The 24231-nt window shown below is 43.2% G+C and overlaps 1 protein-coding gene across 5 annotated transcripts; it reads right to left on the bottom strand.

Annotated features, from left to right (window-relative positions):
- Nucleotides 1–494: 494 nt before the first annotated feature.
- LOC146567628 (uncharacterized) lies at nucleotides 495–15017 on the bottom strand. 5 transcript variants are annotated; one of them, XM_085287580.1, is made up of 9 exons: nucleotides 14943–15017; nucleotides 14277–14351; nucleotides 9690–9963; nucleotides 7342–8336; nucleotides 6244–6403; nucleotides 5343–5521; nucleotides 5151–5243; nucleotides 4712–4837; nucleotides 495–3808 (listed from the first exon to the last, which is right to left on the bottom strand). In XM_085287580.1, exons 3-9 carry the CDS (start codon nucleotides 9953–9955, stop codon nucleotides 3366–3368), a joined length of 2262 nt encoding a protein of 753 aa, XP_085143706.1. In that variant the 5' UTR covers nucleotides 9956–9963; nucleotides 14277–14351; nucleotides 14943–15017; the 3' UTR covers nucleotides 495–3365. The 5 variants fall into 5 exon arrangements, with proteins under 5 accessions (XP_085143706.1, XP_085143708.1, XP_085143707.1 ...); XM_085287582.1 differs by having other exon boundaries at nucleotides 9690–9960; XM_085287581.1 differs by lacking the exon at nucleotides 14943–15017 and adding an exon at nucleotides 14611–14902.
- Nucleotides 15018–24231: the final 9214 nt, after the last annotated feature.

The following is a 24231-nucleotide window of genomic DNA, read 5'->3' as shown; positions in this document are numbered from 1 at the left end:
ATTGCGATAAAACTTTAAAAAAATTAATCCTTTAAAGGATTGTCCTCAGTTTGTCTTTAAGTCAGTGTTCTGTGGTTTTTAAGAAGCTACATGAAATATTTTAAAATCATCACTGAATATAATGTATAATCTAAATTATTTGCATTATTTTGCTAGACAGTATTTTTGAGCAATTCCAGTTATTTCCTCACTCCTAAAATACTTTTAATTGATCGGAGACTTGTTATTTATATATTACCAATCATAAGTATTACATTTATTTATGACAAGAAACTGCAGTTCCTTAAATAGTATCCACTGAGTTCTAGACACTTTGCTCAGTAACTGTGTTTTATTGCAATGTGGATGCTTTCAGAACATACTGATTAGATTATAAATCAAATTACATCCTCTAAACAGGTGGTTCTGCTTGAGAAAAACAACAAAAACATCTGCAGTGACATAAAGAACAAAAAAGTAAAAATGTCATAATAAACTGACAAACAGCAGTCCGATTGTCCCTTTTTTGTCGGTCTTTATTTTCCTGCTGCTGTTGTACATTTTTCATACAGTAGTGAACTTGTATATGTAATTCACAAATTTGTACAAGTAATGCAGACATTTTACCTAAAACAAAAAAACCAAATGAAATAAACAAACAGCTACAGTCATGTTAATAGAAATGCATTTTTCACTCTTTCACACTGAAACAACTGATTTACTTAAAAAAGAAAAAAGAAGAATAAAAAGAGCCTCTATTACATCAATGAAGCCACCATTATCACATGTCACTGCAGGGTGGAACATTTATTGCTTGATAAATAAAGATGTTACATCTTGTGATACCAAAGCTCCTATTCACTACGCTAACTATTAAAACGGAGTTGTACTGTATCAGAGTTATTCTTTACAAGCGTTACTCCATCAAACAAAAGGAAGCTGTAATAGAAAAAACAAACAAACAAAAAACTGCCGCCACGACATCCACATCGGAGAAAATGTTGTGTGAGGTTAGAGGACTTTAAAGGTACTTTTTGTAAAAAAAGAAAAAGAAACAAAAAGTGTAATGCAAACGTTCACCACCAGGAGGTGGTGTTTCACCAGGAAGCACAGTTATCCGCCCCAAACAGCGCCACCTTCTTCTGTGTAAGTTTAAAATGATATCTGATCAGACCTCTAGCTTATCTAAAGTTTCTGTTCGCTTTATAAAAACACTACACAGTCTTTTAGCTACCAAACGAGCCAGGTCAGTGTGACAGAGAGGACACTATACTGACTCACTGCTCCACCTTGTGGTCCAAAGTGGTATTACAGGAGTACAGCTCAGCCTTGCTTTAGCTGACATCTCTGCCACAAAATACAAAGATGTTGATTTCCATCCGTCTGTGTATCCAGATCACGGTTGTGGGGTCTGCAGTCTAAGGAGACCTTCCTCTTCCAGCCACTTAATCCAGCAGACAGTCCTAAACACCTCGCTAAAGGAGGAAGCTGAACTACCTAAACTGACTCCTCCTACCCTGAGCTAATTGCCCTCTCTCTAATGGAGATCCCAGAAATCCACAGGAGGAAACTCCTTTTTTCATTGCTGCTTATACCCTTGAAATCATTCTTCTGGTCAGATATACAACAATTCACGCTCACAGTAACCCAACACGCTCGTCTTTGGACTTGGAAATCATCTTCACACAACGGGCTGTTTTTACAAAAAGCACCTTTAAGCGGTTTGAAGCAGGTCAGTCGCTGTGAATCAAAGCTTCACTTTCTACAGTAGAAGAAAATGTAGAATCAGTTTCTTTTTTCACACACTTCACCATTAAGCTGGGAAGTGAAACGAGGAACTTGGATCAGAACGTTAGACATCTGAACAACGGTAAATTGTACAGATCTGCTGATTGGGCTTTCCCCCCCCTCACTTCCCTCCTGATTCTGACATCTGCTGATTGAAAAGACAGCACAAGTAATCAAACTGGTTATCTTTATGTGTACAGCTGGTTAATGCTGGGAGAAAACTGGTTACATCTGGTAAACCCAAACAGTGGATTTTACAGGAAGAATGTAGTTTAACTGTGACTCACACGAACAGTTAGCAGGTCATTCAAAGAAGTGAAACGGGTTTAAGCACAACAGCATGAAATCATCAGTGCTGATCATGACGTCACTGCTGAACACAAAGAGAGAATCTTATTGGGATTCTTCAGGTTATAATAATTTGATTCTGCCTTTTATTGCCGCTCTTTCCTCCTCTCTGCCAAGGAAACAAAAATCTTCATTAGAAAAATAACTGATCTGTTTTTCGCCTCTTTCAGATCTCCATCACACTCCTTTTTTTCCTCAAGCTCAAGACTGGCGTCACACAACAGTATCGACCACTGACACGGTTAAACTGCATTTTGTTTGCCATATGACCCGTGTTCTCCTTGAGGAGCTGTAAATCATCCTGCTGGATCATGAATTTCATTTCACTTCTACTAAAAATATGGGCATTTTTAAAAGGATGACTGGGTCAGGTTTTATTCTTATAGTTTTGACCAGTAAACCAACTCAACTGAAGCCACGCTGCTTCTTTAAGGGTTTATGTTTTGGGAGGAGGAGGAGGGAGGTTTATAGCTTCATTTGATGCTTTTTGCATCAGTGTTAATTTGGTGGAAACGCTCGTCTGTAAATATGTTAGAATCTAAGTGATTTTGATAATAAACCAAAATACAGACCATGAGCTGTGAATCTGATCGTCTGTTTCTCATACGTCACAATTTAAAAAAAAAAAAAATACTGGAAAGTTTTTTTATTATTGCAAAATATTAAATGTGTGCACGCCGGCGAATCATTATTCTGGTTTTTCCACGTACAAATTGTGGAAACCACATCACATGTTTCTAGTTTCAGCCTCTGAAATGCAGAACTTGGTGCTTTTCTCCATTTTAACTCACAGAGAGCTGAAAGTCTTTGGGTTTTGGGAAGTATGGAAGACAAAAAAAGACTTCTGAGGATTCTGCTTGAGACTTTTTTTGACAAATAATAATCACATAATGCGATTAATTTATCTAAAAAGTCTGAAAACGCTCCCATCACTGTCTGTCCTACTGGATTTAACTGAATGTGGCGACAAAAAGTTTGGATTATATTTTGCCGTCCGTCGTCCAAAATATTTTGTCTAACCTTGATGTTAGTTTCTAACTCGACTGCTCACATTTCCTGTTTGTACCACAGGTTGAAATGATGGTCAAAACTATGAAAATAAAGCCCGAGTTGGACCAAATTGTCTTTGTATTGTAGATTATCTTTACAAATGTTGATTTTTTTATCCTGAACATGAGCACTGACTTTATGCCAATCAGCGAGTGACTGTTTAAAACTGAAGTTTAGTTCTGATCAGTGTTACTCAGGCCTCACTGCTGGGGGGGCATGTTGTCCATGTTGTCCACCGTCTTGATGATGACAATCTGCTCCAGCGTCTGTGCGGGCGAAGGCGGCGGCCGCAGCTGCTCCACCAGCGCGTGCAGCGTGTCCGAGTTGATGGTCTGCTCCTGATCGGCGTCGAAGGTCACCTGCTCTGTGGTGGTGAGAGGGGTGTGCGTGGGCTCCGCCTTGAAGTCCTGGATGATGGCGGCGGCGTCCGTGATGCTGTCAGCGGTCACGCTGGCGGTGGTTGCAGCAGAGTCAGTGGTGGCGACGTCGGAGGCAGCCGCGGCGGGGTCGGTGGCTTTGGGGTTGGGAGTGGCCGGTTCAGGGTTGGCCGGCTCGCCCTCGGGGATGGAGCCCAAACCTTTGTTCTCCTGGGAGAGCTTGCTCTGGACGAAGGCCACGGGATGGCTGGTGGACAGCAGGACCACTGCTCAAACACACAAAACCCAGTCAGACAGCCAGAAGACAACATGGAAACAACACAGTTTTACTGCCTGTTCTTTAAAAGGCCCCCAAGCAGAATTGGGAGCTTTGCTGTTGTGCCTTTAAGGCAGCAGCAGCACTGCACACTTGTTAAAGGCAGATCCAACACTCCCATGTTAAGCCTGATTTATAGTCCTGGCTCACAACACTGTTTGACTTTGAGCTTGTGCTCTGGTGTGTCTGTTTTACTTTGCCATCACCAGTGGACTGGGCTTTGAGTTAATAAATCTGGAACACCCACTTAAAAAAAAAAATCAATCAATCAATAATACTATTCCATTCTCACTGGGATCACAGCTCGACCTCAAACTCTCCACTGACTCTACATACTGAAGTCTGCCACGTTGGTTTAAAGATGGAGAATAACCCCACATATCTGAAGCGTACAGGCACAGAGATGTAAAATCTCCAGAAACTGGCGCCTTTAATGTGTTGACTTGGTCAGCAACCCCCGCCCCCCAAAAAAGACACTGAATTCACTTCCTCTATTAGGCACTTCCTCTGTTGCCAGAGAGGAAGTTTCTGCTGCTGGTCTAAGTGGTGCCTCTGCAGGTAGCCTGCACACTGCAGACAATGGGATGCTTACATGCTGCAGCATCCTGCTTTATTGCACAGGCCATGGAAACTTCAAAAAGCTAATGTGAACCAGGATACTGATGCACATGTAAACACAGAGATGGGCTTCCAGCCTCAGGGCTGAATCATGCAGTGACACTGAGGGGTGGTTTTTCTGACTGAAGCTGCAAAAAGATCAACACGTCCCAAAACACTTTCAGGTTCTTATTCAATTAAACTTTAACAGCACTTTAAGACACGGTGGATTTTAATAAACAGGCTGACAGCTCACCGGCTCGGGCTCTCTCCTTGTGTTGCCGCACTTCGTCGGCGTGAGCTTTGTCCTGGTGTTTGATCATGTTCTTCACGCTGGCAAATCTGTTTCCACAGAGCAGGCACTGCACGCCGCTGTTCCCCTCTGCAAACACCACGAGAACACATTTAAATACTGCAGCCAATCGGTTTCTGGCTCTGTTTATACCCTGATTGGTCAGAAACTGTGTGGAGCTGAGAGCTTGCTCTTTATAACTCACTTCATTATCTCTTCCACACCCATTTGAGGCACATTTTTAAAATAGTTTCATTATGTCAATAAAGCACATTTTAGGTTATGAGCTCTCCTGAAAGACAGCCGCAGTTAGCAGTAGGATCCTGGTGTGATACTGCTGACTTTCAGTCCCATCTAACCACTCTTTAAATGTTTGGCGTAACAAACAAAGCTTTAAACTCACCTGGGTGAAGTCGCCGCATGTGTTTCTTCAGTTCAGATGATGTGACAAATTTGGCGTCGCATTTAGGCTGCGAACATTTGTACGGAGTCTCGCCTGAAACGCACAGAAATACAGAAAAATGCCTGTAAAGTCTATTTGCCCAGTGCGGCAGGAAACCAGAGCAGCGCATCCTTTCATTTGCACGTCTCTCACCAGTGTGTTTACGTGTGTGGGCAATGAGAGAGGAAGACACAGAGAAGGACATGCCACACAGGTCGCACTGGTACGGTTTCTCCCCAGTGTGTCGTCGCTTGTGGTACGTCAGCGTGCTGGACTGAGCGAACGCCTGGCCGCAGATGTCACATACGTACGGTTTCTCCCCGCTGTGCAGTCTGTGGGAAACGTGTTAAAATTTAACTTTATTTATAGAACAACAACTCAGAACAACAAGTGCTTAAAAAAGTCACAGGTGAGAAGCAAATAGAAGCACAGCGACCGTGGCTCAGGGGATTGGGAATCGCATCTGTAACCGGAAGGTCGCCGGTTCGATCCCTGGGCTCTCTGTCCTGGTCGTTGTGTCCTTGGGCAAGACACTTTACCCTACTTGCCTACTGGTGTTGGCCAGAGGGGCCGATGGCGCGATATGGCAGCCTCGCTTCTGTCAGTCTGCCCCAGGGAAGCTGTGGCTACAACTGTAGCTTGCCTCCACCAGTGTGTGAATGTGAGAGTGAATGAATAGTGGCATTGTAAAGCGCTTTGGGTGCCTAGAAAAGCGCTATATAAATCCAATCCATTATTATTATTATTAAATAACCACCTACACACGTGTGCCACCCAGCAACCACATTTTTCTTCAGTGGCCCTCAGACCAGCAGAACTGTTACTATAGAAACTACTGGGTAGTTTAACCTACAATAGGTTAATGTTATTAGTTCTGCCACTCGTAAACACCCTCGTGTGTGCGAGAGCAAAATAAAGATCTTTAACTAGCTCCTCTGTGGAAGCAGAGCAGCAGCTGAATCGTTACGTCAGTCATATGTAATAAAAGGTGGGTTGCATGCAGATACGCAAGCTCTTGGCCCTCCTGGCCTCAGCTCCTTCCACACTGACGTACCTGATGTGTATTTTATAATTGGACGAGGTAGCAAACTTGAAGCCGCAGCGCTCACAGGTGTACGGCTTCTCCTCGCCGTGGTGCATTCGGCGGTGAGCGACCAGCTGGCACTTCTGAGCGAAACACTTGTCACAATCGGCACAATTGAACGGCTTCTCGCCTGCAACAGAGAAACAAGGAGGACGCTTGTTATACGTGTGTTACATTATCACTGCCAGCTGATGGGTTAAAAGGTTTTCCACTTATCTGGTGACAGACACCGGTCTTCACATCCACGTTGCACATACTTTCATTTTAACTCAAAGGTTTGCTGAGTGATACGATGCATTTCTGTTCCAAACTTAAACTCATGCTTGTGCTCAACATCCTATGTTTGTCTTCCTGCTTCCGGAGCTTGTTTTTGCAGCTCAGGAAGCAGAAAGTATGGGACAGCTCTGTGACACAGAGGGAGGATTCTGCTGCAGAGGATGTGCAAACGTCTTACGCATTTAAATGTCACAGAAAAGCACCGGAGCGCCAGTTTGACACGTTTAATACGTGTAAGAAACTTTTCTTCTGTTTATCAAGCTGATTTCAACCAAAGTTTTCACTGAAATGATGAATAAATCCAGCACACAGGCATCCACACTCGAAGTCAGGTGACAGGAAATTACAGAGAATTGATTAGAAACAATGCAGTAGGGTTACAGACTGTATATAAATGATGGAAGAAGTCCTGTTTTTAAAACAATAAACATGACTCTGTTGGAAGTAAGACTACAAAGTAGCATCTGAGCCCAGAAACTCATCAGGAGATGTTTCGACTGTAAAGGCCTGAACAGTTCAAAAGTTTTTTCTTTTAATGGTATCTGAAAGCAGTGACTGAGGTTTTGTTTTATTTTGCAAAGAAACAAACAAAACCAAAACAAAAAACCTTTAGCTGATTAGGGGTTAAAGTTAATGAGATTCAAATCAAAGTAACTGAAGTTTGATTCTGACTAAGAACCTTGCAGGTGGATTTTCCTGTCTTTACACAATTATAAATGAAAAGGTGTGTAGCAGCCTCACATCTTCACAAACCCAGTAACAAAAACACGTGACACTCAGTGCTGAGCTCACCTGTGTGTATGCGCAGGTGTGTTTTCAGCTGCGTGGCCTGCCTGAAGGTTTTGGAGCAGAAGATGCAGGCGAACGGCTTCAGCCCCTTGTGGATCTTCTCGTGGCGGCGCAGGCTGCTCACGTCTTTAAACAGTTTGTTGCACTCTGTGCACGACAGCGACATCTCGCCCAGAGCCAGCGCATCCATCTCCCCGATCTCGCCCTCTTCCACTCCCTCCCCTGCCTCCTCCTCCTCTGTGCCTCCGCCAATGCTGTCATCCCCCGCCTCCTCCTCCTCCTCCTCCTCCTCATCGGTCTGTCCCCTGTTTCGGCCCCTGCCTCTCCCGCGGCCTCTCCCTCTCCCGCGGCCTCGCCCTCTCCTCCCCTCTCCGGTGCTCAGCCTCGGCCTCTTCATCCCAGGCTCCTCCTCATCTTCTTCCCCCTGTGAGGGGCTCCAGTCTGCTGAGGTGTCTCCAAAGTCCTTCACGCTCGTATCAGAGTCATCCAAATAGAGTTCTTGACTTTTTAAGCTCCCTCTTCCTCTTCCTCTTCCTCTCCCCCTGCCCCTGCCCCTGCCTCTCCCTCGTCCTCTCCCTCTGTAGCTGTAGATTTTGGGCATGCCGTCAGCCGAGCTGCTCGCCTCCATCTGCTCGTCGCCAAAACTTTTAGGCTTTCTACCTCTCTTCCTGCCCCCTACTCTCCCGGTGCTCCTTGGTGTGCTTGGGGTGTACTCTTCATCGTCTTCCACAAACATATCTCTGCCCTCATCATCCTGCTCTCTGCTGCCCTTACCTTCCTCGTGCCATTCCCCCGCAACAGAGACTATGGATAGTGGGACTGGGGAGGTGGGGCTGCTTGGGGAGGCGGGGCTGGGAGGCGAGAGACCCGTCTCTTTATCTGCCTCCGACTGTGACGTTTCGCCGAGCTCAGACCAGTGAGGGAACTCCTCCAGATATTTCGTGGCCTCGGCCATTCCTAAGAAGATGGCAGCTCGCCGTACGGCCGCTTGTCGGGTGCTGGAACCAGAAAGAAAAACATTTTACTCAAAGTACCAACTCAAAATTCAGTTCACAAGTGTCCCACGCCTATGACCTTTTCATAATCTAACATCATGTGGACTGACTGCAGCATTAACCAATGAAATCACGCTAAAAACATATCCTTAGAAACTAAAGTGGCTGCTTGTGCAGTATGTCACTAAAATGTTGGAGAAGTTGATCACTCCAGAGAATAATCGGTGGGCAACTCCAGGCCTCAAGGGCCGGTGTCCTGCAGGTTTTAGATCTCACTCAGGGTCAACACCCCTGAGTCAAATGATTAGTTCATTATCAGAGCTCTAAAGAACCTTAAGACATGTTGAGGAGGTCATTTAAATCAGCTGTGTGTCTAAAACCTGCAGGACACCGGCCCTCCAGGCCTGGAGTTGTCCCCCCCCCGTTGTACATAAACCTAAAACACTCGCCTTGTAAGTTATTGCTTGTTGTTGTTATGGAAACAGCACCACCCAACAGAGCTAGCCAAACGTCAGGTATGAATACCTTAAAGGGGCGTCCGCAGAACAAGTATCTAACAGTGCCATGGCAGTGCCTGTACAAGCAGGTGAGCTAACGTTAGCTAACACATATGGTCAAAAGGAGTGACTGCAGGAAAAAACTACAGTCAACATTAGCAGACAACATTAACCAAACTAAGATCTCTGCTCAAATGACCAAACTGCAAACGTCTCACTTAGCAAAACTCTCCTAGCTAACAAAGCAACATCCTGTCTTGAAGAAGCTACTTTCAGTCCTTGTTTCAAAAGAGATCTCCACAGCGTGTAGCACCACACGTTTGATTTTGCAGACCTTTCATAAATAGTTTTTTGTGTCCTCCTGAGATCTTTGGCTTGTTGGCGAACAGGTAAGCCACCATACTACGAAGCCGCCATCTTGATTTGCAGCGATGAAGAAGCCTTTAACGCCACAAAACAACCAAGAACTTATTCACGCAGCTAGCAGGCTAACTGTATCTTGTGTGCCAACTTTAACCCTGTACTGTCTGAAAAACTATTTAGCTACCTTTCTTAATTAAAAAAAACAAAAGCTTAATGAGCTAATGTGAACCACAACAACAACTAATAATAAGCACATTTTAGCCATCAGTAAATCACGTAGAGGCACAAAGCAAAGATGTCTCACTAACATTTACTTTCCATAACGTGTATGTATCTGACGTTGGCTTCATCACATCCAAGTCTACTTTGCTGTCATTCTGTTCATATGTTGTACACTCAGGTTGTTGGGTATACAGATGTAGAACTGTACAGGATGACCCTGCGTAAATGCTATCCGTGTTTTGGCTGATGCTGGCTTCTAAACCCTCACGCTTACCTGCTGAGGTTCATGTGTCCCGTGTAGACGAACTCCAGGAGCTTCTCCAGCGAGTACCGGCTGACCTTGTCGGGGTCCAAAGTCGTGATCTCTTCCCCCTTTTCAGCATGGGAGGAGAAATACTCACTGAACGCAGCGAGGATGTTACGGTGAGCCCTGAACTCCACGTCCTTCACCATTATGGTGATGTCACACAGAAAGTCCATCTCCCGCTGCTGGTGCAGGCGCTGCAGGAGCAGCTTCCCATGGTTGAAGACATGCGCCATCACTGCTGCTGGAAAACAGGCGAGGGCATCCTCATCACTAACGCATTAGCAACGGGAAAATACAACTTTGCATGAAGGGAGACGTTTCTCCTGCTCCAGGAGCGATGTAAACAAATTACTGCAGCTACAACACTTTTATCCAGAGTTTTTTCCCACACAGTCCACCAAAAATAGCTTTAACCGAGTCCAAGGAAAATAACCTGTTTTTATATAATATAACAGATTTTTTCAAAAACTAACTTTGGTCATCGAGGCATTTTTACTAAATTATTATAAACACTCAAAATGGACTAAACTTGTGGAGTCAACCATGAAAAGCTCAATTATTTTATAGCTTTACATGAAGCGAGCCTTGGTACGGTGGGTGTGGCTTCTGTGTCTTAAATACCCATCAAACAGGCCAAAGCGGGGAAAAAGCTGTTGCTTGTAAATGCAATCAATGTTGTTTGAATTATTAGACCTTAGAGCAGGGGTGGGCAACTCCAGGCCTCGAGGGCCGGTGTCCTGCAGGTTTCAGATGTGTTCTTGATCAAACACAGCTGATTCAAACGGCTAAATTACCTCCTCAACATGTCTTGAAGTTCTCCAGAGGCCTGGTAATGAACTAATCATTTGATTCAGGTGTGTTGACACAGGGTGAGATCTAAAACCTGCAGGACACCGGCACTCGAGGCCTGGCGTTGCCTACCCCTGCCTTAGAGATTGACTGAATAGTATTTACTACCTGTTTGAGGCCTTGAATTATTCTCATACACCTGAGAACATCAAGGGACGACTTCAGTAAGGCTAGATGTTATATTAGCTCATCCATTCGTAACATACAGGAAAAAAAAAGCTAGAATCCCCCCCCGCCCCACACACACACTTCTAATAATATCACATTTATGCTCACTGGGGAAAGAAAAAAGCTTTCAGTCTTCAAAAACATCAGATCCTTCTACTCCAGAGGACATAGGTTTTTCCAGCACTGATGACACCAGCGTATTCTACGCTAGATTCGACACAGCGAACACCATGAGACCGGACAGTGTGCGCACCGCGGATGACGTCAGTGCGCACACTGTGTCTGAGGAGGATGTGCGGAAGTGCTTCAGGAAGGTGAACGCACGCAAAGCTACTGGTCCGGACGGGATTCCCGGCCGCGTCCTCAAGTCATGCGCGGCTCAGCTGGCTGGAGTGTTCACACACATCTTCAACCTTTCCCTCTCTCTGTCTGTAGTCCCAGCCTGCTTCAAAGTGGCCACCATCGTCCCTGTACCCAAATCCTCCACCATCTCCTCATTAAACGACTGCCGACCTGTAGCCCTGACCCCCATTGTGAGCAAATGCTTCGAGAAGCTGGTCAGGGACTTCATCTGCTCTGCACTACCCGACTCACTGGACCCTCTACAGTTTGCATACCGCCACAACAGGTCCACTGATGATGCCATAGCCCTGACACTACACACTGCCCTGTCACACCTGGAGAAGAGAGACACGTATGTGAGGATGCTGTTTGTAGATTACAGCTCAGCATTCAATACCATCGTTCCCTCGAAGCTGGATAGGAAACTGCAGGATCTAGGACTGAGCAGCTCCCTCTGCAGCTGGATCCTTAGCTTCCTGTCTGACAGACGCCAAGTGGTCAGACTGGGCAGCATCACCTCATCCCCCATCACACTGAACACTGGTGCTCCACAGGGGTGTGTACTGAGCCCTCTCCTGTACTCACTCTACACCTACGACTGCACGGCCACTAACAACTCCAACATCATTGTGAAGTTTGCGGACGACACTACAGTGGTGGGTCTTATCACCAACGGTGATGAGACGGCTTACAGGGAGGAGGTCAGCGCCCTGACCCACTGGTGTCAAGACAACCATCTCACCCTCAACGTCGCAAAGACAAAGGAGTTGATAGTGGACTTCCGGAGGTGCAGAGAAGTACACACCCCCATCACCATCAATGGCGCTGCTGTGGAGAGAGTGAGCAGCTTCCGGTTCCTTGGAGTACATCTGGCTGAGGATCTTACGTGGTCAGTACACACAAACAAAACAGTGAAGAAGGCCCAGCAGCGCCTCTTCTTTCTCAGGAGACTGAAAAGATTCGGCATGAGCCCCCGCATCCTCAGGACCTTCTATCACTGTGCCATTGAGAGCATCCTCACTGGATGCATCACCACCTGGTATGGCAACAGCACCGCCTACAACTGCAAAGCTCTCCAGCGAGTAGTGCGGTGCTCTGAACGGATAATTGGAGGTGAGCTTCCCTCCCTCCAAGACATCTACAGGAAGCGGTGCCTGAGGAAAGCGGGGAGGATCATCAAGGACTCCAGTCACCCCAGCCATAAACTGTTCAGACTACTTCCATCAGGAAGGAGGTTCTGCAGCATCCGGTCCCGTACCAGCAGACTGAGAGACAGCTTCTTCCATCAGGCCATCAGACTGCTGAACACGTCATAGACACCTCAGCTTCACTACTGGAACTTTAACATTATGCACTCCACACTGTATATAAATGCCACTTGTTTTGCACATGTCAACTACCAACCTTTATTTTATTATTTACTCTATTTACTTTGTAATAAAAAAAAAAAAATATATATATATATATATATATATATATATATATACTACACGCCTTTGGAACAAAGGATCGCAAGTTCGATTCCTGCCTGGGGCGTCTGTATCCAGTAAGGGTCCTAAGGCTAGAACCCCTATGCTAAGCAAGCCTACCGCAGACATGAGCGAGACAGATAAATATGAAGGCATGCCGGCTCGGACGTCGCCCGGATCAACAAGGTCCGCGTCAGGTGTTGAGGAACCAGGGCACCCTGACGAAAAGTGGGCTGCTGGAACAAGAAGGCATCGGTGGGCAAGGGCTCAGAGAAGAGCTCGAGAGGATGTGGAGGGTGAAGGTAACGGTGGTCCCCGTGGTAATCGGAGCACTAGGTGCGGTGACTCCCAAGCTAGGCGAGTGGCTCCAGCAGATCCCGGGAATAACATCGGAGATCTCTGTCCAGAAGAGCGCAGTCCTGGGAACAGCTAAGATACTGCGCAGGACCCTCAAGCTCCCAGGCCTCTGGTAGAGGATCCGAGCTTGAAGGATAAACCGCCCGCAGGGGCGTGCTGGGTGTTGTGTTATGTATGTATATATGTGTATATATATATATATATATACACATATATACATACATACATACATACACACACACACACACACACACACATATATATATACGCGCACACACACACACACACACACACACACACACACACACACACACACACGTAGTATTCACATTCAGTAATATGCATACACTCTTATATTGTACATACATTTATTCATATAACTCTCAGATTTAGCCATTCTTATATTTTGCTTGTTCTTATGTTATTGTACTTTGCACACCTCTGTTGCTTGTGAAGCTCGCACAAGAATTTCACTCACATGTACTGTACCAGTGTACCTGCACATGTGATGTGACAATAAAAGTGATTTGATTTGAAAACTGATGGATTGCAGATAAACCTGAGGTTACCTCACTAACTGAATCCAGCTTCATATGACAGACATCTGCTACCAGAGCCACAGGTGTGACTTTGACACCACAAGATTTATTTCAACAATTTTACACACTAGCTCCTCTGATCAGTAATAATCAGCACTGTTCTTGAGATAAATCAGACTAACCAAATTCTACCTGAGAGTTTCTTTTATATAAAGAACATGTCTACATTGTAACAAAAAAGCGGTCTCCTTGGCTGAACTGGAGAAAATTAATCAGTGTTTTTTAGATTACAGTAATGTCCTGTTTACTGGCTTAGATAAATCTGAGCTATACAACAACAACAAAAATGAATAATTAAATAAAAAAACAAAAACCGATGATCAGACTATTAACGAGTTCTATTAAGCAAGTTCTTTCTATTTTATACTCTTTACAGAAGCTCCCAGTAGACTTTGATTCATTTTAATGTTAAATTTAAATTATATAGCAATGTATTTATTCCTAGTTTTTTTGTGTACAGTATTTTGTGACTGCTTGTCTGTGAAAAGCACTTTTATAAATAAGCTTTAATTTAATATCTCCCTGTGTGAGGCCTTGAATTACTCTAAAACGACTAAAGACACCACAAAGAGCCACAAACACCCCATAAACGTAATAAACCTTCCCTGCAGGTTTATATTAATGACTCACCTGCTGGAAATCCAGTGTAATGTTTCTAATATTTTTAATAATTGCACAAAATTTAAATCATATCACAAAAAACGTCAATGCACATAAAAACACAGATTTCTCGTGGATTTCTAAAACTTGATAACAGAGTGAAAACTTACTGTGAGTAGTGTGTCAGAGCTGCTGAAGAGTCACAGCTTCGCCTCCTCTTTGCTCTCGGTTTGTAGATTTCTCTCCTGTTAATGACAAAGAGTGTGAGAACGAACCGCGGTGCATATTAATTGTCTAATTAACAGCTCAAAATCCAAACGCGGACTTGTGGACGTCTAACATAAATATTAAAAGCTTGCGAACAGGTATAATGATCTGAATCTACAGCCTTGGCAGGTAAGATGAAGAAGCAGTTTTGGAAAATAAAAGCTCCCGCCCGCTTCCTGAGCAGGCCTCGGGCTGTGGCTAAGGCTAACAGCGGTGTCGCCGTTGGGTTCAATTTACTCCTGCTCGCCGTTTAGGTCTCTTCGCAGACTTATCTGCACTTTGGGTGTAGTAGAAGCCTCCAAACAGGAGAGCAAGGCCCACGGGTGTTTAACCACAGCGGATCATTCACGAAGCAGAAGCTAACTGTTTTCGTAGTGGTAAAAAGCGCGCAAAACATTGTGCTCTTATTTCGAAGGTTTGTACCGGCGGTGCCGACGTAAGCGGCCACAAAAAGCTGCACATGCTTATTTTAGCGACAGCTAATGCACATACGTCTCGAGCTGTAATAAACAAATTGCGTAAATGCGCGATTTTACGCCACAACAAAGTAAATAAAAGCAGAAAAGTACCTTCTAATATCCGCGATCTTCAGCCATAATCCACGTGACATCGAAGTTCTCGCGAGACGACAATATTGCTCAAAGAGAAACTGGGTTCGGTCAAGATAGACACCGTCGCTCCCTGACAAAGGACGACAGTTGGGGAGGGTTACTATCGTTAATACGGAATTACAGTAATAGCAAAAAATAAAAGAATTCATTTCATTTATATTTAACCCTTTAATCTATAGAATACGAAATATACACATACGAAGCCAATAAAAAAATGTTGCCTAGAAAATAAGAAAATAATTTTAAGCGACACTGATTTTGAAATGTTCAAAAGTGCTGTTGTTGGCTGATATTTATAAATAGCATAGCTGTGTTACCAAGTAGACTGTATCTGTAGGCTATGTATCTGTCAACAGTCATGCACATGTATTTTTATATTTCATATTATATCATTACTATTATGTCGTAGTAATAGCAATAATAATATGCACTGATAATATATAATAATATATTCGACTTTTTCCTGCTTTACTTACAACATGAGCAAGACATTATTTTGTGTTCAGCCTATTTATGACTCAACTATATGTACATTCAAGCGTAAAACATCGTTTTTATGATGTTTTCATTTTGGATTTTAAATATAAGTTCAGATGTGTACAGCCCAAAGAGGGAAACATTTTAATCTAAACAGTCGACCAAGGAACACACGAGGAAATAGCCATAAATAAATAACAGTAATTCAAACTCATTAAATACTGAACAAAAACTTTATTAAATGGAAAAAGTGAAGACACCAACGTCTGACTAACTTTAGATTTTTTCATATAAAATATGTCTAAAATAATTTATGTTTCTATAATGGACTTCCACTATATCTACTAGATATAGTGGAAGTTTTTAAGTTCAGACACTGTGTGACTGATTTAAGTGTTCGTCAGAGAGATGTCCTGTGGAAAGAAACTGCACAGATGTCTGCTTGTTTTGGTGTACAGTGCTCTGTAGCGCCTACCGGAGGGAAGAGCTGGAACAGGTTGTGTCCAGGTTGTGATGGGTCTGCAGTGATGTTGTCTGCTAGTTTCTTTGCTCTGGCTTTGTACAAATTGTGAATCGAGGGTAAGTCGGGAGCAATGGTTCTTCTGCAGTCCTGACTGTCTGTTGTTGTCTGCTCTTTTTCTGTTTACTGGCTGATCCAAACCGTACGCCGATGGATGAGCAGAGAACAGACTGGATTATTGCAGAGTAGAACTGGATCAAGATCTCCTGAGCTGCAGCAGGAAGTGAATCCTCTCCTTTTGATGATAGTGTCCATACTGGTGGCCGCTTCAGGTTGCTATCTGGAAACTTAACAATTTTGACAGATGGGTCTTCTAAGGTGTCATCATTCGTGTAGAGGGAGAAGACTTATTGCAGCGTAACTAAGGGAATCCTTCCTCATGCTGCTGGGAGATTCCCATGATGCACTGGGTGTTTCTCCTTCAGTCACCTTTCTTGCTATGTGTTAACAGACCTCTCTGCAGTGAATCATACTTGTTATTAATCTCTGTCTCTCTTCCACAGCATGTCTTTTGTCCTGTCTTCCTTCTCTCACCCCAACTGGTCGCAGCAGATGGCCCCACCCCTCCCTGAGCCTGGTCCTGCTCCAGGTTTCTTCCTGTTAAAAGTGATTTTTTCCTTCCCACTATCACCAAAGCGATTGCTCGTAGGGGGTCATATGATTGTTGCGGTTTTCTCGGTTTTCTTTGTATTATTGTAGGGCCTTTACAATATAAAGCATTTTAAAGGCAACTCTTGTTGTGATTTGTTGCTATAGAAATAACAACGAATTAAACTGAATAGAAGAGACGAGGAGGGAGGACACAGTCCTGAAATGTGATTCTCCCCAGTCTCACCTGCTGCTTCCTGTCATTCAGAAAGTTTGTGATCCACTGACAGACGGAGGCTGGGACAATGAGCTGAGTGAGTTTGGAGCGGAGGACTCCAGGACATGTAACAGTGCAGTCGAGGTGTTGCAGTGTTGAGGTGCACTCTATGTTGACACCATCATCCACTGAACTATTTGACCAGTAGGTAAACTAAAGGAGTGGAGCAGGGGACATGTGATGTCTTGCAGGTAGGTCAACATCAATCTCTCAAAGGATTTCATGACTACAGACGTGAGGGGCACAGGCCTGTAGTCATTAACCCAGTGATAGAGGGTTCCTTGGGGACTGGGATAATTGTGGATCGTTTGAAACAGCAGGGGACTTCACACAGCTCCAGGGATCTGTCGAAGATCAGTGTGAAGATGGGAGGCAGCTGATCAGCACAGCCTGGTAACATCATGATCTTCTGTCTCCTGAAGAGTTGCCTCACATCTTTTTCACAGAAAGTGGGGTGTGGGTGGGTGTGGACTTGGCTATGTCTTGTGGCTGGAGAGGCTGAAGGGTGTGAAATAATAAGAGTAATAAATAAAAACAATATGATATTTGGTTTTATACAAGTGTTTAGCGCTATTTAGTGTTTGGCTTGCACTCACGTTTATTCAAGAAATCTGTCATTTCAGAAATCTTTGACTGAATTTATAGTTTAGGAAATAATCAAACTGATGTTTAGCTACAGTCTTACTTCAGATTTCCTCTTAATCACATTTGGAGGCCATAATAATGTGCAGGAAAATAATAAACTGTATGCAACAGTGTGCAGCTCAGGCACTAAAACACTGTTTTGCACTCATCATGCATCATGCATGGAGTGAAGGAGCTGATTATTCCAGAGAAAAACACCTTCAGCCCCACATTCAGCCCAACAGGCTGCTGTGAGCTGTTATCCTGCTTGGGTAATTATGGCACATTATCCTGCTCACGTGTGATATTCTTCTTGCTTTTAGCCATAATTAGACTCATTCATCTGCAGCAGAAGATTTGTTCTGTAGCTTCACAGGAGAAAACTGCTGCTCTTGGGATCACTTCAGAAAAAAAGAAGAAGAAGATTAAAACAATATCCTGCAGGTGTGTTTATTGTTTTTGTTGACAGCTAATTAAAAATTCTAGCCTGAAGCAATATGTCCCAAACTGGCAAATGTGGACTGTATTAAATGTGGAGAAGTGTTTTCCCCACGAGTCTGACCTCAAACATGATTGTTTTTGGCAGCAAATATTTTCAGATAGATTTTCAAATGATCTTTTTATGTGTGTGGGTTGTTCAGCAGCAGCTAAAGCTAAAGATCCATATCGTTACACATCTCTAATGCGCAATAACTTTGTGTATAAACCTCACAGAGCAACAGCTGAGGCAGACACATGTAGTAAAATACAAATATTAAATGCGTTCATTTAAATGACATCAGAGGACAGTGAATAAATATTTTTAAAGTTAAACCTCTGATAAATTATTTTAAAATGTGCATCTCATGGCTCCGATTCCTGATGTTCATGCACAGAAAAAAGGAAATAGAGGAAGTTTGGATTATATTTTATATTTTTATTGATAATAACAAAGCTACAGTAGCACTTCCGACCTTTCTGCACTGCATTAAAATGCCTCCACACCAGGGGGCGCTGCAGGCTCAACTACAGTAGGGTGAAAGGAGTTTGCAAGCTCCTTTGACTACGATGACCTGGATGACTGAGAACCTTCACAGACATACAGTAGGGTGATTTGAACTCAAAACATTATTTATTTATTTACGTATTTATTAATTTATGTATTTATTGTGACAACAATAATAAAGCTTATACAAATGGATTTAATATAAATGCAGTAGTCATGTAGTTAAGAAAGAAAGACAGAAACATTGTTTTATGGTCTTGATGTTTTCGTACTGGCGACAGTTACACCCATAAACCGTTTGAAAGCACCATTCGATGAAGACATTTTATAGCAATACAGCTGAGTTTTACTGCATTATTATTTACCGCTTGCTGGCACACAAACTTCCTCTCATGGCTGTCCACATGAGGCCACATCATGGTTAGTGATGAAAGTTCATTACAAGAATATGTGGCCCTTAAATGTGCCAAAAAGCGGACTCTGTAAAAACACGATGTCTGAGCAATAAAAAAGAAAACGTTTTTTTTTAATGTTTATGAAAACGCCTAAAAATCTTTCCATTCAAAGACGGAGAGGTGGATCGATGCTTCCTCGGATGTTTTTCTATACAGGAAGATAAATATATCAAAGATGGTGCACACTTTGAAACAGGGCTCACATCCTGTTTCTTTGTATTTTCTTCACTTCGTTGTAAAACACATGCAGTGGATATAATGCATCGCTCTGTTTCTTTAACCGCTTATCCACCTTTCGATCATAGAGAGAGCTGGAGCCTTTCCCAGCTGTCACACCCCGGACAGGTCACCAGTCCATCGTGCACTCACACCCACACTCACGGTTTAGAAACATTTAACCTGGCACGCATGTCTCCGGATTGAGGGAGGAAGTCCGGAGAGAATCCACGCAGGGACAGGCAGAAAATGCAAACCATGCAGAAAGGCCCTGGCTCGCCAGGATGTTCCAAAGAAAAACCTCGCTGTGAGAGGACAGTGTTAACCTCTGCACCCTGTGCACTGATATAATGCACCACATCTAAAGCACTGTCAGTGATTGCTCTTTCTTTACGCTATCAGAAATGTGCATCTTTTAAAATGTAAAAAATAATTCCGACTGACACATCAAAAAGCTATTTTCCTTTTATTTTAGTCCAAAATGGGTGAGGGATAGAAGCGAGGGCTGAGGTTGTCACACACTTAAATGCCAAACCTATAAAACATCCACTTTCAGTAACGACACACTCAATCATTCAACTCGTAAAAAAGAGAGAAAATAAAATTGTTCCTCAGTTAGCTTCTAAATATTCAGTCAAGGACTTTTTAAAAGTTATTTTTGTGTGTACTTTGTCTCTGTACTGCACCACGATGGTCCTGTGTGGTCATTTTTGTTACTCAGCTGGGGCTGCTGGGGCTCAGGAGGTAGAGCGGCTTGTCCACTAATTGGAAGGTCCACTTTATCCCCTGATGCCTGGAAGGTAGATGGTTGAATGAAGCTTACAGTATGAAAGTGCTTTGAGTGCTCAAATAGAGTAGTGTTAAGTACCAGTCCACTTTACCAGCCCATGTTGGAGGGCCTGATGGAACCACTGTATTAAATCAATATCGTAGTAATTTATGCTTAACACATGTCATCTACACATACATGTTAACATTAAGTGTGCGCTAAAGACGCGGGTCTGAGTCCACGTACTGTGTCATTCTCCTTTAAGAGCGCAGCCACATTTTTACGCCACACGTTTAATGTAAATGTTGGAGGATTACAGATGAACATTCCTTCCACCTCATGCGGGATCTGCAGGAACGTTCGGCTTCCCTGGAATGTGACATCACCTGCATCGCCCGCACCACCTGCGTCCGTGACCCGTGGGATCGCTAACATCTGTGATAAGTGATGCTGAAAAAAGACACTGAAGCAGGAAGTTGTTGAATGATAAGCTCTGCAGAGATCTTTCTCTGTCTTGTGTCATTCATGTAAAACAGGACAGACACAATAACAGAAACAGCTTGGTGTAACATTTTATACTTTCTACTACTTTTTTTCTGCAGTTATCTGACAGCTGTTGCCACTTTTTAGTTAAAAAACACATACAGAACACAAACAAACATAAACACATAAAGAACCCACAAACACAAAGATATGAGCTGTACTCTTTTCTTTTTTATCAATTCAACATGCCATCATGCTATTCCAATACAACCCCAATGCAACAATCTTATCAGCTTTCAGTTTTCAGTTGTATTTGTCACATGCAGGTTAGCACACGGTCAGCATTGCAATGAAATGTATTTGACGAGCAGAAGACAGTCACTCAGCAGAATGCTACAGTAGAAAAGAAAATAGTAAAGAACAAAATATTAATAAAATATAGTAAAAGAAATCTACCGATATACAAGTGTTTGATATCCAGTCAACAACATGTGAAAACTGTAAGCAGACGTGCTGCAGCGGCAGACGACCACAGTGGGTGCCACTCCTGTCAGCTGAGAACAGGAGCTGAGGCTGCAGCTCACACGGGTTCACCAAACGTTCACAACAGAGGGCTGGAAAATGTCTCCTGGACTGATGAGTCTCAAGTTCTGCTGCAAGTCCAGATTTTAGGGTCAGAATTTGGTGCATGAAAGCATGAATCTATCATTTCTTGTATCAGCAGTTCAGACTGTTGGAGGTGTAATGGTGTGGGATTATTTTCTTGGCACTCTTTGGGCCCTTCCTGCATCTTTTTGAGTCTATGGCAAGTTCAGGGACTTCTGAGGGAAAACGATTCCTTTCCTGTCGTAGGAGCTGTGGTGTATAGGCTGTGATCAGCTGAGCTGCGCAGCTGCTTCTGCTCCCTTCCATGATCATTGTGGATTTAGCCAACTGAATTCAATATGAGCAGAAGTGACACGAGCTGTCACAGCTGCTGCCTGCAGACAGTAGAAAGCTAGTTTAAAGACAGAAATCAGTGAGTGAATGAGCATCATCACATTAAGTTTCATTTGATTTCTGCTTCTACTGAGCATGATCCGCACAGCTGCTCTGCACCAGCCCAACATTACCGTAAACTATATCACAGTACTGCACAGTAACCAGCTTATCCTGCACTAAACTCACCAGTTTTTAATGCAACCTTTGAATACCACAAAGTTAATATACCTGTATTTGTCACGGTCCTGGGTCATTTTGACCCAGCATTTTCAGTTCTTATATTCCTTTGTATTATGGTTTGTATTCTGATCACTTTGTCATGCTTTGTTTATTAGTATTATTCTATGTTTCAGTTATTCTTTGTGAGGGATTAGTTCTTAGGTTGTGTCTCTCGTTTAGTACAAGTTCAGTTCAGTGTCAAGTCTGTGTCTGTTTCTTGTTTCCCATTTTATTGTGAAAGGTTGTGCCTCATCTCAGTGTGTCTAGCGTTGCTCCCCGTGTCTCGTTAGCCTGAACCCTCCCAGCTGTGTCTCCCTCCTGTTTTCCATTCCAATTTTCATCCAATTGGTTCACCCCAGCGCAAAGCTTCTTGAAGCTTCATTTGCTCTAGTAGGACACTTACTGGACGTAAAAATATTAGTTGGCATGAATTTGAAGAGTGTGGCATTTTGCACACAGCCTCCAACAAAAGGAGTGTGTAAAATATGTATATTGTAGTGATGGCAGTATACTGTGTATATTTATAGTGGCAGTATGGGAAATGATTATTTGGAAATGCTTGAAATGGAAATGATCATTTACTGTGAGGTGAGGTGTGGTTGGGGTGTGGACAGTGGTTGTGCTTTTGTAACGTTGAGGTGTGGACAGCTACACACTGAGGCCTCAGTCCTGCCTGTTCACATTTTATTCTGTAAAAACTAGATTTTCACTGCTTTTATAACCTTTAGTGGGGAGAACATAGCTAGGATTTAATGATTTAACAACTCTTTTGAATCCTTTGTCCTCCATAATGCTAAATGGCTGTGAGTCCTCAATCACCATGCTGACCAGGTCTTCATCTATTTGAGATTGTTCTCCTGAGGAGAGCTCACCTGGTCTTGCTCCACAATCGGTGTTCCCCTTATTCTCATGCAAAGCTCTGTAGTGCCTAAGCATGGATGAGGTGTTGTTGTTATATCCCAGCTCCCTGGCACATAGCAAACACTTCACCTTGTACAAAAGTACAGACAGCTTAACATAAATTGTATTGCACCATCAGTATTATGAAAATACATCTTCTGTAGAAATTTACATACCTTGTTGGGAGGAATAAGATCAAAATGTTCCCACACAGGGGAGGACATCCTCCTCTTCTTAGCTGGCTCCATTCTCTCCTGACTTTCTCTCCTCACTCTCATAAACCTCCAAACTGTCTCCAAACTCTCTCTAACCGCAACTCTCCATCAAACACCCACATTTTTGAATGAAGTCTGAGGGGTTTATATCGCTGTCATAGCTCGCGGCAAAGTTCGAACCACTTCCTGAACCAGTCACGTGGTACAGCCGAGTTCTGCATTTTGGGTCCGTCACTCCTGCTTGCCTGCCTGCCACACAGCCAACCATGACAATATTTGCTTTGCAAGACGTTTCACAATATGAACGTTCATGTAAGTAATAGATCGAATGTAAGGAAAACAACAACTCTAAAAAAAGTGGGGATATTAAAATGAATGAGGATATTACATGCAAACTTTACATTTCTAGTTAATCAGACGTCACTGAGCAGTCCTTACCTTTGAATAAAATCTTCTTCCTCTTCCTCTTCCTCTCCTGTCCTTCCTTTCTTACATCATTCTCTATCTCTATTTTGACTTAAATATGAATATGAAAGATAGAAATTGTAAACTCTTCAGTTAAAAAAGGTCCTCGAGATCACCTCGCTAGGTTAGGAAAAGTCATGCATGGGAGATATTACACTTTACAATAGTCACAATAGTCCAGGAGGAGATAGCATCCTGTTTTATGTGTTACTGTTGCCTCCAGTTTATGTTCAAATTAGTTTGATGTCCAGGAGGTGAACAGTGATATGAAATAACTCTCCTCAAATTGATCGTCAGAAAAAGAAAGACTCAAGCAAAGCACACATGCCTAAAAGCTCTACTCAAGTAAACAATAAAGTAATTGACAAAATATTTATGAAAGGCAAAAGGAAAAGAAGAAACTGCTCGTGGTGGAGAATAAACGTCTTTCCAGTAACAAGATACATTCAGGCTGTCTTAGAGATAATGTTCTTCATTTGATGTGAATGTTAATGCAGTTAGAAAATGATAGTTGCCTAGCAGGTGAGTGTCCATTTGGCAAAATCAATTTCCTCAACTGGAGGAATGAATAAGTGATAATTATTGATCTCTACGTGCAGCAGATAGACGAGTCGGTCAGTCTCATTTTGATCTGACTGACGCTTCTCTCTTAACAATTCAGTTCAAAGTTTTCTTGTATCATCACTGCAAAGCACTCAAAATGTATTTATCAGCTACACACGATGTACAGTGGAGGTAAGTGTGCCTAGAAGGTAACCAACTTAAATAACAGCATGAGTAGGAAAATGTAATTTGCATTATTTGATGGGTTATCAGTCCCTGCAGTTGCGGTGTTTGAGTTGCAAATGCGAACGAGGGACTCGAGTGAGGCTGGACACGAAAGAGAAATATTTCAGCAGCTGGTCCAGAAATCATGACACTGTCCGGTAAATAAACACAGCACAGGCTCGCTATGAAGGAAGAATCCAATGTGCTTTAATTCACTGTGTGTTTGCATGAGCCTGTGCATAACAGGCCCCGGTGTTTGCACAGCACAGCAAATAAACGCCTTCAGGTCAATGTGTGTGTTATTA

The sequence above is a fragment of the Mchenga conophoros genome, linkage group LG9, assembly GCF_057382185.1.
Source record: "Mchenga conophoros isolate Kocher_MC1m ecotype Shallow Benthic linkage group LG9, M_conophoros_male_GT1.1, whole genome shotgun sequence".
Lineage (NCBI taxonomy): Eukaryota > Metazoa > Chordata > Actinopteri > Cichliformes > Cichlidae > Mchenga > Mchenga conophoros.
Note: the sequence above shows the minus strand (reverse complement) of the source record. Positions and strands in the feature narration are given on the sequence as shown.

Excerpts from the sequence above, each read along its gene's own strand:
- LOC146567628 (XM_085287580.1), bottom strand. The coding sequence starts at position 9,955 with ATGGCGCATGTCTTCAACCATGGGAAGCTGCTCCTGCAGCGCCTGCAC. Across the intron at positions 8,337-9,689 it reads GGACACATGAACCTCAGCAG|CACCCGACAAGCGGCCGTAC; the intron begins GTAAGCGTGAGG and ends TTCTGGTTCCAG. Across the intron at positions 4,838-5,150 it reads CATGCGGCGACTTCACCCAG|AGGGGAACAGCGGCGTGCAG; the intron begins GTGAGTTTAAAG and ends TGGTGTTTGCAG.